General features: G+C 42.4%; 1 protein-coding gene across 2 annotated transcripts in view; it reads left to right on the top strand.

Moving 5' to 3' along the window:
* LOC139279513 (coiled-coil domain-containing protein 34-like) overlaps positions 1–18,242 on the top strand; it is a 34,919-nt gene extending 16,677 nt beyond the window's left edge. For both annotated transcript variants that reach the window (XM_070898633.1, XM_070898634.1), the window contains exons 6-8: positions 15,235–15,393; positions 15,817–15,958; positions 17,792–18,242. In XM_070898633.1, the coding sequence (XP_070754734.1) occupies positions 15,235–15,393; positions 15,817–15,958; positions 17,792–18,009 (519 nt within the window). In that variant the 3' untranslated portion in view covers positions 18,010–18,242. The remainder of the gene's footprint in view (positions 1–15,234; positions 15,394–15,816; positions 15,959–17,791) is intronic.
* Positions 18,243–18,490: the final 248 nt, after the last annotated feature.

Raw genomic sequence — 18,490 nt, 5'->3', positions numbered from 1 at the left:
CCAGAGTCCAGAGAATTTTGGTAGATTATAACGAATGCATCTGCTATAACTTCCGCCATCTCTTTTAATACCCTGGGATGCATTTCATCAGGACCAGGGATCGGGGGGTTGGGGGAGAGACCTGGGAAGGTGATTGGAAGCCTTGTGAGGGGATCGACGATCGTGGGGGGTGGATTAGGTAGGGACCCTGGATCCAGGAGGTAAGTATAAAGCTACTTACCTCCTGGATGCAACAGTTCCCGCCTCTGTTTAACTGCTAGGTTTCACGAGTTGCGTGAAAACTGTCCACAGACAGTTAAATTCAAAATGGAGGGGGAGAAAAGGCTTCCAGCTTCATTACACTATTTAAATTATAGTAACACCCCCTGGGAGTGAGTTGGTTGCCTGTCCTGCCTCTGGCAAAACCGGAACTGGAGGCGGGATCAGGTTGGGAATAACATATTTCTAACAATTTAACTACCCCCACACACCAAACCTACCCATTTTTTTATGAGAAAATTCCAGCCAAGGTCCTGATAAAAGAACAGATGAGAGCAGTGTTCTACTGGTATCATTGTTGTAGCTTTGTGGGGATGATGTATAGCTTTGAAAAGGTTTCTAAATGCAACTACAAATGTCTAGAATACAGGGATTGATCACTAGCAGAGGCATTGTACCATCTGAGTCATCCAAGGCCTTATCCATCCTGGTTCTCAACTGTAAATCCAGTGGATTGCCATGTACTGTGACAGCTGTCCATCTCGAAAGATAATACTGTAAATGCCAAAGCAGTTCAGTTACTTTTCAATGCTGCAACAATGTGAATGGCTGAAGAGTCCAATTCTTGAGTGACAGTCCATGCAGCAGATGGTGCAGGCATAAGTCACGGGGTCAGACGATGAAGCCCGTGCAGTATTGACTCTTGAAACCTTTGCTCTCTTCTCTTCACTCTCTCTCTCTCAGCCACCTCGCTACAGCCTATTTGGCTCCCTGATGCAGTATAGCCCTCCAGTGTGGCCTGTTTGCCACAGCTTGAGTATCAATGTTAAATGCTTTGACATGCCTCTTGTAAATGTCTTGGTACCTGAACCTACGGCCTTTAAGCAGTCTGCAAGTTCTCCATACAAGAGATTGTTTGCAATACGCCCTTCCATCTGATATAGATTACCAATCCACCAGAGGCATTTATGTTTGAGAAGAGTTATTAGATTTGCTCAAGTACTTCAGTGTTATGAATTTTATCTTCCCACATGATATTTAGAATGTATATATTGTAAGGCTGCTATTCTAATGTAGTAACCACCATTGTCCAAGTAACCAGAAAAACACTGTGCTATGCTGTCAGCTGAATGTTTAAACTGTTATGGAAAACAGGTATCCAGCAAATTGGAATACCTATCTGCTGCACCTCCGAGATGGCATATGAATTTTCGAACGCCTGACTAATTAAAAAATTGCAACATGTTATATGTAAGGAGATGACAAACAAAGGCCCAAGCACTCGACTGGAGAGTGAGACATTTTATGGGATACATTACTTTGGTGTTGTACAGCATCAACTGGGGTATAGGTTGCACTCCCTCTTGGACTTGCAAAGAAAACAGTTTTGTTTAAATGAATTTTGTTTCTGCTGGAGGGGAATGACAATAAGCAAACTAAATGGTAGGAAGCACATTCAGATGCTATTCTAAACCTGTTTCAGGTAAGGAGTCTGTAGTTTTCGAAAACTAGTTGCTTAGCATGCACAGAGTAAAATAAAAAATTGTCATTGGGTGGAAAGCAAATCGGGCCTCCTTATTGCCAGCGATAAGCAGACCACCAGAGCTCCATAGGAAATGTCTTTTTTTAAATTGGCCCTAGGGCTTGGTAATTTTGCATTGACCATGGCCTCTTGTCACTTTCACCTACCTCTGTGATGGGCGGTGGGTTCAAAATGTCAGAGCTGACCCTACAGCACTATTCATGTTTTTATATGTCAATCCAGCTATTTTCTTGAACTACTGCTCCCTGTATTTGTGTTTTTCTTTATTGCTACTCTGAGTGTTTCTGTTTTTAACCACATCGCTGCTGTTTTATTTTAAATCCCACTCTCAGTATTGCTGTTTCTTTTACTCTCTCTCCCAGTCTGGCATGTTTTTATTCACTCTGCCTATGTGTTTTTTTTTATTGCTACTCATTTCTTTTTTGTCCTGCTCCAGACTTTGCTTTAAAACACCACGCTCTATAAATCAACAACAACATATATAGCGCCTTTAACGTAGTAAAATGTCCCAAGGCGCTTCACAGGAGCCTTATCAAACAAAATTTGACACTGAGTCACATAAGGAGATATTAAGGCAGATGACCAAAAGCTTGCTCAAAGAGGTAGATTTTAAGGAGCGACTTAAAGGAGGATAGAGAGGCGGAAAGGTTTAAGGAGACAATCCCAGAGCTTAGGGCCTCGGCAGCTGAAGGCACTTCCACAAATCCTCCCAATTCTAATAAATTACATATGATTTTTACCATTATTTGCTCACTATTTTCTTTATAGTAACAGCCCTAACTCCTCTTCCTCCTCCTCTGCTTGGATCGCATGCCACTAGCTGCACTTACGAGTACCCAATTCTCTAGAACCCCTTAACTTTCCTTGTGAAACTTTTCAATACTTCATTGTCTGCTTTTTCCATACCATGAGCAATCAACTAGTGTATAAATAACATTAAATTAAATTGCCGAAGCAATGAGAACTGTTTTTAAAAAAACTTTTCACAATTTCCTGTTAATTATCATTTGGCAGTGATAATTTTCATTAAACAACTTCAGCAGCTTGTCAATACTATGTAAAAATGTTATTCCTTTCAAATAAATTTATAGGGCTAGACCTCCTAATTGTGTAGTGTCTTTTATACTTTTGCACATTCCTTCTGTACTGTGCGATCATCTAAGATAAAGGCCAACTCTAACTAACTGAAGCACCTGGGCAGGACCGGAACCAATGTCCTAGGGGGAGTGTTTGCTAGTGCTGTTGCGGAGGAGTTAAACTAACATGGCAGGGGGATGGGAACCTATGCAGGGAGACAGAGGGAAATAAAATGGAGGCAGAAGCAAAAGATAGAAAGGAGAAAAGTAAAAATGGAGGGCAGAGAAACCCAAGGCAAAAAACAAAAAGAGCCACATTACAGAAAAATTCTAAAGGGGCAAAGTGTGTTAAAAAGACAAGCCTGAAGGCTCTGTGCCTCAATGCGAAGAATATTTGGAATAAGGTGGACGAATTAATGGATATGATGTAATTGGCATCACAGAGACATGACTCCAGGGTGACCAAGACTGGGAACTCAACATCCAGGGGTATTCAACAACTAGGAAGGATAGGCAGAGAGGAAAAGGAGGCGGGGTGGCGATGCTGGTTAAAGAGGAAATTAATGCAATAGTAAGGAGGGACATTAACCTGGATGACATGGAATTGGTATGGGTGGAGCTGTGGAATTCCAAAGGGCAGAAAACGTTAGTGGGAGTTGTGTACAGACCACCAAACAGTTGTAGTGAGGTTGGGGACAGCATCAAACAAGAAATAAGGGATGTGTGCAATAAAGGTAAAGCAGTTATCATGGGCAACTTTAATTTACATATTGGTTGGGCTAACCAAACTGGTTGCAATGCGGTGGAGGAGGATTTCCTGGAGTGTATTAGGGATGGTTTTCTAGACCAATATGTCGAGGAAACAACTAGAGAGCTGGCCATCCTGACTGGGTGATTTGTAATGAGAAGGGACTAATTAGCAATCTTGTTGTGCGAGGCTCCTTGCGAAGAGTGACCATAATATGGTAGAATTCTTTATTTATTAAGATGGAGAGTGACACAGTTAATTCGGAAACTAGGGTCCTGAATTTAAGGAAAGGTAACTTCGACGGTATGAGGCCTGAATTGGCGAGAATAGACTGGCAAAGGATACTTAAAGAGTTGACGGTGGATAAGCAATAGCAAACATTTAAAGATCACATGGATGAACTTCAGCAATTGTACATCCCTGTCTGGAGTAAAAATAAAACGGGGAAGGTGGCTCAACCATGGCTAACAAGGGAAATTAAGGATGGTGTTAAAGCCAAGGAAGAGGCATATAAATTGGCTAGAAAAAGCAACAAACCTGAGGACTGGGAGAAATTTAGAATTCAACGAAAGAGGACTAAGGGTTTAATTAAGAGGGGGAAAATAGAGTACGAGAGGAAGCTTGCAGGGAACAAAAAACTGACTGCTAAAGCTTCTTTAAATATGTGAAAAGAAAAAGATTAGTGAAGAAAAACGTAAGTCTCTTGCAGTCGGATTCAGGTGAATTTATAATGGGGAACAAAGAAATGGCAGACCAATTGAACAAATACTTTGGTTCTGTCTTCACGAAGGAAGACACAAAATAACCTTCCAAATGTACTAGGGGACAGTGGGTCTAGTGAGAAGGAGGAACTGAATGATATCCTTATTAGGCAGGAAATTGTGTTGGGGAAATTGATGGGATTGAAGGCCGATAAATCCCCGGGGCCTGATATTCTGCATCCCAGAGTACTTAAGGAAGTGGCCCTAGAAATAGTGGATGCATTGGTGATCATTTTCCAACAGTCTATCGACTCTGGATCAGTTCCTATGGACTGGAGGGTAGCTAATGTAACACCACTTTTTAAAAAAGGAGGGAGAGAAAACGGGTAATTATAGACAGGTTAGCCTGACATCAGTAGTGGGGAAAATGTTGGAATCAATCATTAAGGATGAAATAGCAGCGCATTTGGAAAGCAGTGACAGGATCGGACCAAGTCAGCATGGATTTATGAAAGGGAAATCATGCTTGACAAATCTTCTGGAATTTTTTTGAGGAGGTAACTAGTAGAGTGGACAAGGGAGAACCAGTGGATGTGGTATATTTGGAATTTCAAAAGGCTTTTGACAAGGTCCCGCACAAGAGATTGGTGTGCAAAATCAAAGCGCATGGTATTGGGGGTAATGTACTGACGTGGATAGAGCACTGGTTGGTAGACAGGAAGCAGAGAGTCGAGATAACCGGGTCCTTTTCAGAATAGCAGGCAGTGACTAGTGGAGTGCCGCAGGGCTCAGTGCTGGGACACCAGCTCTTTACAATATACATTAACGATTTAGATGAAGGAATTAAGTGTAATATCTCCAAGTTTGCGGATGACAGTAAACTGGGTGGCGGTGTGAGCTGTGAGGAGGACGCTAAGAGGCTGCAGGGTGACTTGGACAAGTTAGGTGAGTGGGCAAATGCATGGCAGATGCAGTATAATGTGGATAAATGTGAGGTTATCCATTTTGGGGGCAAAAACACGAAGGCAGAATATTATCTGAATGGCGGCAGATTAGGAAAAGGGGAGGCGCAATGAGACCTGGGTGTCATAGTTCATCAGTCACTGAAAGTGGGCATGCAGGTACAGCAGGCCATGAAGAAGGCAAATGATATGTTGGCTTTCATAGCTAGGGGATTTGAGTATAGGAGCAGGAAGGTCTTACTGCAGTTGTGCAGGACCTTAGTGAGGCCTCACCTGGAATATTGTGTTCAGTTTTGGTGGTCTAATCTGAGGAAGGACGTTCTTGCTATTGAGGGAGTGCAGCGAAGGTTCACCAGACTGATTCCAGGGATGGCTGGATTGTCATATGAGGAGAGACTGGATCAACTGGGCATTTATTCACTGGAGTTTAGAAGGATGAGAGGGGATCTCATAGAAACGTATAAGATTCTGACGGGACTGGATAGCTTAGATGCAGGAAGAATGATCCCGATGTTGGGAAAGTCCAGAACCAGGGGACATAGTCTTAGGATAAGGGGTAGGCCATTTAGGACTGAGATGAGGAGAAACTTCTTCACTCAGAGAGTTGTTAATCTATGGAATTCCCTGCCGCAGAGAGTTGTTGATGCCAGTTCATTGGATATATTCACGAGGGAGTTAGATATGGCCCTTATGGCTAAGGGGATCAAGGGGTATGGAGAGAAAGCAGGAAAGGGGTACTAAGGGAATGATCAGCCATGATCTTATTGAATGGTGGTGCAGGCTTGAAGGGCCGAATGGCCTACTCCTGTACCTATTTTCTATGTTTCTATTGGAGATGAACTCAATCATACTTAAATTGCTTTTTATTTGACAAAGCAAAATATAAGTAATTTGTGTGTGCCATATGTTAAGCTTTTTCTGCAAGTAACAAAATTTAGGGTATCGTATTTAAAAATATCCAGAGAGCAACTGGTCTCCCCTCACCCAATTGGTCATAATACGTTTTTCTTGTCGTGCTATTTGCCACCACCTCAGCACAACTCCAGGCCGGCGTGAGGTTGAAAAGGCCATCTGACAATTAAAGAACAACAAGGCCTTGGGAGCAGATGGAATCCCCGCCGAGGCAGTAAAGCATGGCAGAGAAGCACTATTTGCGCAAATACATGAACTAATTTATTTTATTTGGAAGGAGGAGAGCGTGCCAGGTGATCTCAGAGACGCCGTAATCGTGACCATCTTCAAGAAAGGTGACAAGTCTGATTGTGGTAATTACAGAGGAGTTTTCCTGTTGTCTGCCACAGGGGGAAAGTCATCGCACGAATCCTTCTAATTGCCTTCTCCCAGTGGCCGAAGAGCTCCTCCCAGAGTCGCAATGCGGATTCCGCCCACTAAGGGACACAATGGACATGATCTTCACCGTGCGTCAAATACAAGAGAAATGCAGGGAACAGCACCAACTCCTGTACATGGCTATCTTTGACCTCACAAAGGCTGTCAACTGTGAGAGATTATGGAGTGTCCTCCTCAAATTCGGCTGCACTCAAAAGTTAGACACCGTCCTCCACCTACTTCACGATGACATGCAAGCCGTGATCCTGACCAACGGATCCACCACAGACCCAATACACGTGTGGACCGGGGTCAATGCTCTTCTCGATCTTCCTTGCCGCATTGCTCCATCTCACCCTCAGTAAGCTTCCCGTTGGAGTGGAGCTAATCTACAGAACAAACGGGAAACTGTTCCACCTCCGTCGCCTCCAAGGTCGTCCCAGCCTCTCATTTGAGGATATAACGAGCATGGTGGATAGAGGTGTACCGATGGATGTGGTGCATTTAGATTTTCAAAAGGCATTCGATAAGGTGCCACACAAAAGGTTACTGCAGAAGATAAAGGTACGCGGGGTCAGTGGAAATGTATTAGCATGGATCGAGAATTGGCTGGCTAACAGAAAGCAGAGAGTCGGGATAAATGGGTCCTTTTCGGGTTGGAAATCGGTGGTTAGTGGTGTGCCACAGGGATCGGTGCTGGGACCACAACTGTTTACAATATACATAGATGACCTGGAAGAGGGGACAGAGTGTAGTGTAACAAAATTTGCAGATGACACAAAGATTAGTGGGAAAGCGGGTTGTGTAGAGGACACAGAGAGGCTGCAAAGAGATTTAGATAGGTTAAGCGAATGGGCTAAGGTTTGGCAGATGGAATACAATGTCGGAAAGTGTGAGGTCATCCACCTTGGGGAAAAAAAACAAAAAAAGGGAATATTATTTGAATGGGGAGAAATTACAACATGCTGCGGTGCAGAGGGACCTGGGGGTCCTTGTGCATGAAACTCTTTTTGGATTTCTTAATTCGTAGCCAATCTTTCCAATTCTTTGTCAAATCACAAACGCCAGAGGTCACCTTGCACACATCAAGGATCACTCTGCGCCAATGCTCTTATCCAAAAGGCCGAGAGCCACTGCACCGTTCCTGGAAGTAATCCCAAAAAGTTAGTTTGCAGGTGCAGCAGGTAATCAGGAAGGCGAATGGAATGTTGGCCTTCATTGCGAGAGGGATAGAGTACAAAAGCAGGGAGGTCCTTCTGCAACTGTATAGGGTATTGGTGAGGCCGCACCTGGAGTACTGCGTGCAGTTTTGGTCGCCTTAAGGAAGGATATACTGGCTTTGGAGGGAGTACAGAGACGATTCACTAGGTTGATTCCGGAGATGAGGGGGTTACCTTATGATGATAGATTGAGTAGACTGGGTCTTTACTCGTTGGAATTCAGAAGGATGAGGGGTGATCTTAGAGGAATATTTAAAATAATGAAAGGGATAGACAAGATAGAGGCAGAGAGGTTGTTTCCACTGGTCGGGGAGACTAGAACTAGGGGGCACAGCCTCAAAATACGGGGGAGCCAATTTAAAACCGAGTTGAGAAGGAATTTCTTCTCCCAGAGGGTTGTGAATCTGTGGAATTCTCTGCCCAAGGAAGCAGTTGAGGCTAGCTCATTGAATGTATTCAAGTCACAGATAGATAGATTTTTAACTAATAAGGGAATTAAGGGTTATGGGGAGCGGGCGGGTAAGTGGAGCTGAGTCCACGGCCAGATCAGCCATGATCTTGTTGAATGGCGGAGCAGGCTCGAGGGGCTAGATGGCCTACTCCTGTTCCTAATTCTTATGTTCTTATGTTCATTGAATTACGGTATACAGATGACACTTGCGTCTGCGCACACTCGGAGGTCGAACTTCAAGCCATCGTCAACACCTTCACCGAAGCGTACGAGAGCATGGGTGTTGCACTAAACATCCGTAAGACAAAGGTCGTCTACCTACCCGCCCCTGCCACAAAGTACTGCCCCCTGATTATCAAAATCCACGATGAGGCCTTGGACAATGTGGACCATTTCCATACCTTGGGAGACTACTGTCAATAAGGGCAGACGTCGATGACTAGGTCCAACACCGCCTTCAGTGTGCCAGCGCAGCCTTTGGTCATCTGAGGAAGAGAGTGAAGACCAGGATCTCAAACCCAGCACAAAGCTCATGGTCTACAGAGCAGTAGTGATACCCGCCCTCCTACATGCTTCAGAGACATGGGTTATAAAGCAGGCACATCAACGTCAGTGTTCTTGCTCAGGCCAGCATTGAAGCATTGACCACGCCCGATCAGCACCAATGGATGGGCCACATCGTCTGCATGCCCGATACGAGACTCCCAAAACAAGCGTTCTACTCGGAACTCCGACATGGCAAGAGGTGGGCAGAGGAAACGCTTCAAGGGCACCCTCAAAGCCTCCTTGAAAAAGTGCAAGATCCCTAACGACACCTGTGAATCCCTGGTCCAAGACCGTTCAAAGTGGGGGAGAAGCAACCGAGAAGGCGACGAACACCTCGAGTCTCTTCGGCGGGAGCAAGCGGAAGCCAAGCGCAAACTGCAGAAGGAGCACACGACAACCTAAGCACCCAACCCACCCGCCCCTTCAACCACTGTCTGCCCCATTAGTGACAGAGACTATAGGTTCCGCATTGGACTCATCAGTCTCACCTAAGAACTCATTTTTAGTGTGGAGGCTAGTCATCCTCGGTCCCGAGGGACTGTCTAAGAGAAGAGAGTTTTAGCCTAAGTTCCACATTTGCCTAATTGAGTAGTGCCTTTTACACTTTTGCACATTTCTTCTGTTCTATGTGGTCATCAGTGCCAACTCTAACTAACTGAATGACTGTTGGAGATTAACTCAATCATAATAAATTGCTTTTTATTTGACAGAAAGCAAAATATAAGTCATTTTTGTGTGCTGCATGTTAAGCTTTTTCTGCAAGTATTACCTCATACTGGGCCCAAATTTCCCCCTCCATTTTTTTCGGCACACTTGCCTGAGGTGCGGCGACTTTCTGCTCCCAAAACTGCGCCGAAAATGTAGCTCCATATTCTCCCCGCTCCTTGGACCGTCCTAGGACTTGGTGTGGCGTGGCAAAAGCAGTGGGGGGCGGAACTAAGGCCGTGCTGCTGAAGCAGTGCCGGCAGCTGCACGCATGCGCAATGGAATCTGCGCGCATACGCAGTAGCTCCTCGCTCTCCCAGCACGTCCTGGCTCCGGACCCGATGCTCGCCACCCCTATCCCTGGCCGAAGGGACGACCCGATGTTCCCCAACCCTATCCTTGGCCAAATGGCCTGCCGCACAGGCCGGCTGCTGCCTTCCCGCACTGAGGGCAACAAGAAACAGGTTGTTTGGGGGAGACTTTTGAGGGGGGAGGGAAAGAGGAGGGGGAGGGAAAGGGGAAGAGTTTTGATCGGGGGGTGAGGGGGGAAAGGAGGAGAATGGAAACATCGCTCAACTTAATTTGTTTTAGGGAGATCCCTGCACAAGTAAAAAAAAAATGATTGTGAAGGAGACCTGTAAAAATGTGCAAAGTAATGAGTGTACATGTAAGTAGCGGCTTGTGTTGTTTAAACTGCTGTGATTGTGTGTTTGCAGAGTTCCTTTATTTTCTTTTAATCGTTCCTTAAAACTTTAAGTCTTGGTGCTTTAGATGCAGGTCTTCTCCACTTCTATTTTTTATTTGTTATTGAATGCTTTGTGCTTTGTTTAGTGCTTTGTAATCTTGGTGCTTTAGAATGTACGAACCTGCGCTGATTTCTTAACTCTCCGCAAGGATTTTCTGTGCGGCCACAAGTGGCCACATACGCTGGCCTAAGTTAGTTTGGAGCAACTATTAGCTGTCCAAACTGACTTAAATGGCCAATACAGGCGTAGGTGGCTGGTAACGCCCCCTTTTGGGGGAAAAAAAACGAAACTAAAAAAAAATCCTAATTAACTCACTTACACTGGCGCAAATTAAATGTGCAGAATGGGGATTTTTAAGATACTCCAGAAAAATCAAGTTGCTCAAAAAAAAACGGAACAACTCCTGGAGAAATTTGGGCCCATGGTGCCCAAATAAAAACAAAATTTAGGGTATCATGTTTAAAAAATATCGAGAGAGCAACTGGTCTCCCCTCAACCAATTAGTCATAATACAAGTTTTTCTTGTCACTTAAATCTATTTCCAGAGCTGGGAATGGGTTTAATCTGTTTCTCAGCTGGCCTGCTAGATGGAATCATTTGAAATATCATAAATATACTTTCGAAGGAAGGAAGAGATAGTACACCGTTCAGTTGTGTGAACATTTTCCTTTGGACAATCACGGTAAAGGAACTTGTCCTGTTACTGTCCCCTTTTGCCATGCACCGTCACCCCTTTTGTCATTTAATCACTTCTGCCATCCACCCTATCACAAACCTTCCCTTTTTTATTTTCTCGCCCACCTCCTTTCTCTGCCTCTGCTTGCTTAAAACCTGTTACAGCTGTAACGTATTTCAGTCTTGGCAAAAAGTCACCGACCTGAAACGTTAACTCTGTTTCTTCCTTCACAGATGCTGTCTGACCTGCTGAGTAGTTCCAGCATTTTTTGTCTATTTTATTTTATTAAATTATATTTTACCACACTGTTATAGTGAAGAGTCACTGTACCTAATTAGATTTTGAACGATACCTAAATAACTTCCATGTATGTAAGCACCTTTCATGACCTCAGCACATACCAAGACGCCTTACCGCCAATAAAATACTTTTGAAGCGTAGTCACTGTTATAATGTAGGGAAATGTGGCAGCCAATTTGCGTAGAGCAAGGATAGCGTGGCTATCAAGGGAAATCAGGGATAGTATTAAAGCCAAGGAAGTGGCATACAAATTGGCCAGAAATAGCAGCGAAATCGGGGACTGGGAGAAATTTAGAACTCAGCAGAGGAGGACAAAGGGTTTGATTAGGGCAGGGAAAATGGAGTACGAGAAGAAGCTTGCAGGGAACATTAAGACGGATTGCAAAAGTTTCTATAGATATGTAAAGAGAAAAAGGTTAGTAAAGACAAACGTAGGTCCTCTGCAGTCAGAATCAGGGAAAGTCATAACGGGGAACAAAGAAATGGCAGACCAATTGAACAAGTACTTTGGTTCGGTATTCACTAAGGAGGACACAAACAACCTTCCGGATATAAAAGGGGTCAGAAGGTCTAGTAAGGAGGAGGAACTGAGGGAAATCCTTATTAGTCGGGAAATTGTGTTGGGGAAATTGATGGGATTGAAGGCCGATAAATCCCCAGGGCCTGATGGACTGCATCTCAGAGTACTTAAGGAGGTGGCCTTGGAAATAGAGGATGCATTGACAGTCATTTTCCAACATTCCATTGACTCTGGATCAGTTCCTATCGAGTGGAGGGTAGCCAATGTAACCCCACTTTTTAAAAAAGGAGGGAGAGAGAAAACAGGGAATTATAGACCGGTCAGCCTGACCTCAGTAGAGTGTAAAATGATGGAATCAATTATTAAGGATGTCATAGCAGTGCATTTGGAAAGAGGTGATATGATAGGTCCAAGTCAGCATGGATTTGTGAAAGGGAAATCATGCTTGACAAATCTTCTGGAATTTTTTGAGGATGTTTCCAGTAGCGTGGACAAGGGAGAACCAGTTGATGTGGTATATTTGGACTTTCAGAAGGCTTTCGACAAGGTCCCACACAAGAGATTAATGTGCAAAGTTAAAGCACATGGGATTGGGGATAGTGTGCTGACATGGATTGAGAACTGGTTGTCAGACAGGAAGCAAAGAGTAGGAGTAAATGAGTACTTTTCAGAATGGCAGGCAGTGACTAGTGGGGTACCGCAAGGTTCTGTGCTGGGGCCTCAGCTGTTTACACTGTACATTAATGATTTAGACGAGGGGATTAAATGTAGTATCTCCAAATTTGCGGATGACACTAAGTTGGGTGGCAGTGTGAGCTGCGAGGAGGATGCTATGAGGCTGCAGAGTGACTTGGATAGGTTAGGTGAGTGGGCAAATGCATGGCAGATGAAGTATAATGTGGATAAATGTGAGGTTATCCACTTTGGTGGTAAAAACAGAGAGACAGACTATTATCTGAATGGTGACAGATTAGGAAAAGGGGAGGTGCAACGAGACCTGGGTTCATGGTACATCAGTCATTGAAGGTTGGCATGCAGGTACAGCAGGCGGTTAAGAAAGCAAATGGCATGTTGGCCTTCATAGCGAGGGGATTTGAGTACAGGGGCAGGGAGGTGTTGCTACAGTTGTACAGGACCTTGGTGAGGCCACACCTGGAGTATTGTGTACAGTTTTGGTCTCCTAACTTGAGGAAGGACATTCTTGCTATTGAGGGAGTGCAGCGAAGGTTCACCAGACTGATTCCCGGGGTGGTGGCACTGACCTATGAAGAAAGACTGGATCAACTGGGCTTGTATTCACTGGAGTTCAGAAGAATGAGAGGGGACCTCATAGAAACGTTTAAAATTCTGATGGGTTCAGACAGGTTAGATGCAGGAAGAATGTTCCCAATGTTGGGGAAGTCCAGAACCAGGGGTCACAGTCTAAGGATAAGGGGTAAGCCATTTAGGACCGAGATGAGGAGAAACTTCTTCACCCAGAGAGTGGTGAACCTGTGGAATTCTCTACCACAGAATTCACTAAATATATTCAAACAGGAGTTAGATGAAGTCCTTACTACTAGGGGGATCAAGGGGTATGGCGAGAAAGCAGGAATGGGGTACTGAAGTTGCATGTTCAGCCATGAACTCATTGAATCGCTGTGCAGGCTAGAAGGGCCAAATGGCCTACTCCTGTACCTATTTTCTATGTTTCTATGTTTCTACAAATGCAATAAGATAATGAGCAGATAATCTGTATTTATGATGTTGGTTGAGGGATGAATATTGGCCAGGATATCGGAAGAACTCCCCTGCTCCTCTTCGAATAGTGCAATGGGATCTTTTATGCCCACATGAGAGGGCAGATACAACTTCGGTTCATTTGAAAGATGGCACTTCTGGAAGCACAGTACTCCCCCAGTACTGCATTGAAGTGCCAACCTGGATTATGTGCACAAGTCTTTAGGATTGGACTTGAACCCACATCCTTCTGACTCGAGTGAGAGTGCTATCAATATATGGTGCCTTCTAGCAATGGCCAACTTTTCATTATTTACATTTCAGGAAATGGGACGCTACCAGTTAATTTGAAGTCAGTTTAAAATTTTAGTGAAATGCCGCAAGGTGGCGAGGTTTATGAAAATAAGTCCAGAATGCAGGGCCCTAATAAGTGAAGGCTCTGTATGCAGAGGAAGAGTGCATAGTAGGCAACACTCGGATGAGTAGATATTGCAAGCTGGATTACAGAGGTAGGGTAAATGAGGCCATAAGAAATTTGATAACTAAGGTTGAGGATTCTGAAATCGATAGGGCTTGGGTAACCACTGAAGGTCAGCGAGGCCAGGGTTGCTTGGTGAGTAGTACTTAGTACAGGATAGGATGTGGGCGGAGAGTTTTGGGCTAGTTCGAACATTTGCATTCAGAACTTCCTGAAAATAATGTAAAGTGAACCGAAAACTTCGGTGCTGTCTGAATTATCAGAATGTAAATGTGGAAATTATCGTTCTATAAAGGGGAGGAATACCAATCTTCAGAATTTACGAAAGAACTGGATGAAACACTAATTTTAGTATATTACACTTTCACTTGAGGCTTTAGTTTGAATTTGGCCTAAAATTAACAGATGAAAGTTTCCTCTTTATGTTAGCTTTTCTATTTGAAATGAGTTTGAGCAGTCTGACCCACCAATCATCTAAAACCAATTACAGTACCACCGACCTGAAAGATCACTTATCAGCGTTTGTGTCTGGTGCCTACCACTCGCTCTCTGTCTGTGTGCCTGATTATATGTCTGTCCCCAAAAGCATTGAGCTAACCAGGAAACGTGGGACTGGAGTCGCATCTCGGCCAGACCAGGCAGGTTCTTTCCCTGAATGCTGTTAGTAAACCAGTTGTGTTTTTACAGCCGCTTTCTTAGTGCCAGCCCACAAATTGCCAGATTTATTGAATTAAGTTCCACAACTTGCCTTTGTTGACGATATTTGAACTTGTTGCAAGGTTGAACTCTGCATCCAGTACACTAATCAGTAGCTAACTGTACCTGTTAAGGTGTCCCACATTGAGCTATGGATGGGTGTCAGATGATTTTTAATTGTTAGAATACTGTATAAATCTTAATTTATTGGTGCTGAATTTGAGTCGATTGCAGTCCTTCTTTGTATCCACCGCAGAAGTGTGTCTGCAATAGGAGCTTTGTTCTCAGTTATAACTGAAATGAAAATGTTACCTGAGGTTTTGATATTCGTCAATAGGAGAGTTGCATGTAACTACAGTCAGAATTAGTGTGGAAAAATTGGGGGAGACATAATTCTACCATGTCTGCCCCACCTTGTTACCTAACTCCTTGGAAATGCCAACTTCAGCATTATTGGCTTTCACAGTACTGTAGTATAAATAAGCTTTGGATAGTGAATATTCTGTCCTGTTATATCATAATTGATATATCTTTGTCTAAGGAGCTGCCTGATGCAGGTAAAGAAAATTTGTATGAATTTGTGCATGTGCTTTATTGTGTGGCCAATTTATTGAATACAGGGAAAATTGGAGAAAGAAATTAAGCTGCACAAGGAGCAGGAGGAACAAAGAGCCAGGGAACAAGAAAGAAGACAGGCAACAGAAAGAGCAAATGAAAAATTTAAAGAATGGCTTAAGATAAAGAAGATGCAGAAAATGGAGACAAAAAAGATAGAAAAGGTAGGATTACCTTTCCTGTTATTTTTCAATAGTTTTACTCTGATGGTGTTGACAAGAATCTGGTTAAATAGTGTCACGCAGCAAAACTGCATCTGACTATAACCTATGATATTTCATTTTTTTTTAAATACTGCAGTTGAATTTTAAATGCAGCTGGTGCTAGATCCCAATAACAGGACTTTGTATACACTTTCTGGACTATAGTCAGTTTTAAACGAGACAGTTGCATATGTAGTTTCTGGATTATATACCACTAAACTACAGTGTTGAACTGTTCTGCTTCTGTGCCTTGAATGAAATAGTAGCACTTGTATTATCAGCACATTTCAAGTAGGAGAATATTTGCTTGTCTTGGTTCTGGTTTGGATCTGTAAGCAATAGTTGTGCAATATTACAAATATTTATTTTGTCTTGTATGTTCAGGATGAAGAAGAAAAAAAAACAGCTGAAACACAAGAAAGGAAGGAAAAGGCAGACAAGGTTTTTCAAGAGTGGTTAGAAAAAGTCAAAACCAGACCTCGGACTGTTCCAAGCAGCTTTGGTTATGCTAATGGTAAACTCACAGGTTTGTGCCACTTTTCTATACATAATTCAATTAATTGTTACCACGTGAACTTTTCCTCCACTGAAGCAAACGTGCACTTATGGAATTCAAATTAAACTATGTATTAAAATTTCTATCACTCAAAAAACAGATATAAAATGTAAATTGTTATATTCAGAGTTTGTTATTCCAAAAGGCTATCTCTATTTTGTACGTTGTTAATCTTTTTGATAACATTACGAATTAAATAGGACAGTTCAGAGTCTGGAATATGTTACAAGATTGTTTCATGTTGAAAGGTTGAGAAGACTCATTAGACATGAGAGTGAATTTAATGAAGCTTGAGTGTTTTAACCTTGAGCTACGTTACTGCCTTGCAACACATTCCCATGTGTGTTATCTGCATAATAAGTGGAAATATCGTCACGCATTTCCTTTTTGCGTGCTTTGCTCATGGGAGTCCTATGACTGGCAGCAACAGCCTGCCTGTGTATAAATATGCCAGAAGTAAAATTGGAAGTTTTTTGATTTGTGGCTGCAAAAAAATTCCATAGTTTTTATACATATTGTTTATTATTTATGTGTCCATTATTTATCTTTGAGCTTTGCAGGTAATGTGATGTGAAGCAGAATGTTCAATAAAAATGAGCATGAGATTAATTTCACCATCTGGGACTATTGGAAGAGTGGTCAGATATTGTTTCTTGATATTTATTTGAAAAAGAGCTCTATATTCAATTTTGTGTGATCTGAATACTAACCACCAATTTAATCTAGTGAGGAAAAATACTTCGCTATTTTTCTTTGGGGAGTTAGCTGTTAAGTTCTACTCCTATTCAAACAGCATAAAAGATCCCACCTCCATTCATTTGACCTTCCTTAACTTTGTGCTTCTCGTGAATATCAAATTTCAGACAGCTGCCTGTAGGACACCAAGATGCTTGCAAATAACTTCCATAAAAACATTACAGGGACTTAAGAGTTTGTTCTTTCTGTGTTTTGGTATTATCTCCTGATAATGTGGTATCAGCAACCTTTGTTTCAATCAGCTCTTCACAGCTGGTTTTGCTTGCACACGGCTGTTTGCTGTTGTGCTGTGTTGGAACTAAGCCTGCCCTATGGCAGTGCTTTGGTGCTGCTGAGTGCTGTCATCCCTTGTTTGGTTGATAACAACCAGAACAGTCTCCTGTTTACTGCACTCCAATTTGACAAATGTGTTCCAGCTTCCATCAATGTTTGTGAAGATATGCAGAAGGTTTAAGTTTCCCTTGTCAGTGGCCTTCATTTTACATTTCCCTCCAGTGTCACAACTGGAGGACATTCTAGTTTTTGCCCGTATATGGTGGGGGATTTTTCTTTCAAATTTTGGCTTGTGTGCTTCTTCTGTTTATATACAATAGATCCTTTCTATTCAAAATAGGCTTTTTTCTTTTGCGCAGTGAAGCATCTTAGCCTCCACTCGACACCTCTCCTTGACAGCTTGCCGAAATTGAAAACTTCTGGAGAACTGAAGAGTACAAATCTAACACTGCATAATGGAGTACAGCAAAGCATTAACTCACAAACTTCTGGTTTTTTTCATTTCTGAAAAGAAGCATGACTTAAAAAAAATATATATTTTTGAAGAAAGTCATGGAAATTCTATACTTAAATTTTACTGCTCTTTTGATTGCAGTGCTGCTGCTTCAGTCCTAGAAAGACTAAATAACCCACTGCTTCACATGTGTATTTTTCTTGAATTGAGTAGACTGGGTTGTCTTGAGGCAAAATTCCTTTGTGGATCAATTATTTTGACTGGTATCTTTTTAAGCAATGTATATCTGCTATGTTGATTTTGTAATTAATATTTTACAGGATACTATGATGGAAGTTCGTATCCGGCTCCAAGCTACTGCAATCCAATTCCATGGAAGCCCATCCCTGTGCCACGTTCAGAAGATAACACTAAAAAAATATCCTGCAAGCAAAAAGAGAAGCCAAAATCCACTTATCTATATAGACCACATTCAAATATGGTTTTCAGACCAAAGGACAATCTTGTTGTTCGAACAGCTTGGAGGAAAGCAAGATGATTTTTTTTTTTACTGACTACATTAGTGCATTCCATTATTTAATTTTTCACTCATTTTTAAAAATTTTGATAGTAATATCAAGGTCATACTTTTTATCCCATATTTATATTTTAATTAAAAAATTATTTTGTGTTCCCCACCAAGTCTCATCAGAGCTGCTTTTGCTCTCTGGAGTATCTAATTTCCATGAAACAATACAATAGAATATGGAGTGTAGTTTTGCGAGTGTTTCTTTCTGCAGATCAATCATTAATATAAAGTATATAAGATAAACAAAATAATTGGCTTATGATGCATTCACGCACCACCTTTCGTTAGAAAAATGGCTCACTTTACAGCAATTATTAAGTAGTTTGGAAGATGTATTCATGGAATGCTTTGTGACATTTTTCTAGAACAATCTGTTGAGGAACCAACTGGGGAACAGGCTATTTTAGATCTAGTATTGTGCAATGAGACAGGGATAATTAGTAATCTTGTA

The sequence above is a fragment of the Pristiophorus japonicus genome, chromosome 14 (assembly GCF_044704955.1).
Source record: "Pristiophorus japonicus isolate sPriJap1 chromosome 14, sPriJap1.hap1, whole genome shotgun sequence".
NCBI lineage: Eukaryota > Metazoa > Chordata > Chondrichthyes > Pristiophoridae > Pristiophorus > Pristiophorus japonicus.
Note: the sequence above shows the minus strand (reverse complement) of the source record. Positions and strands in the feature narration are given on the sequence as shown.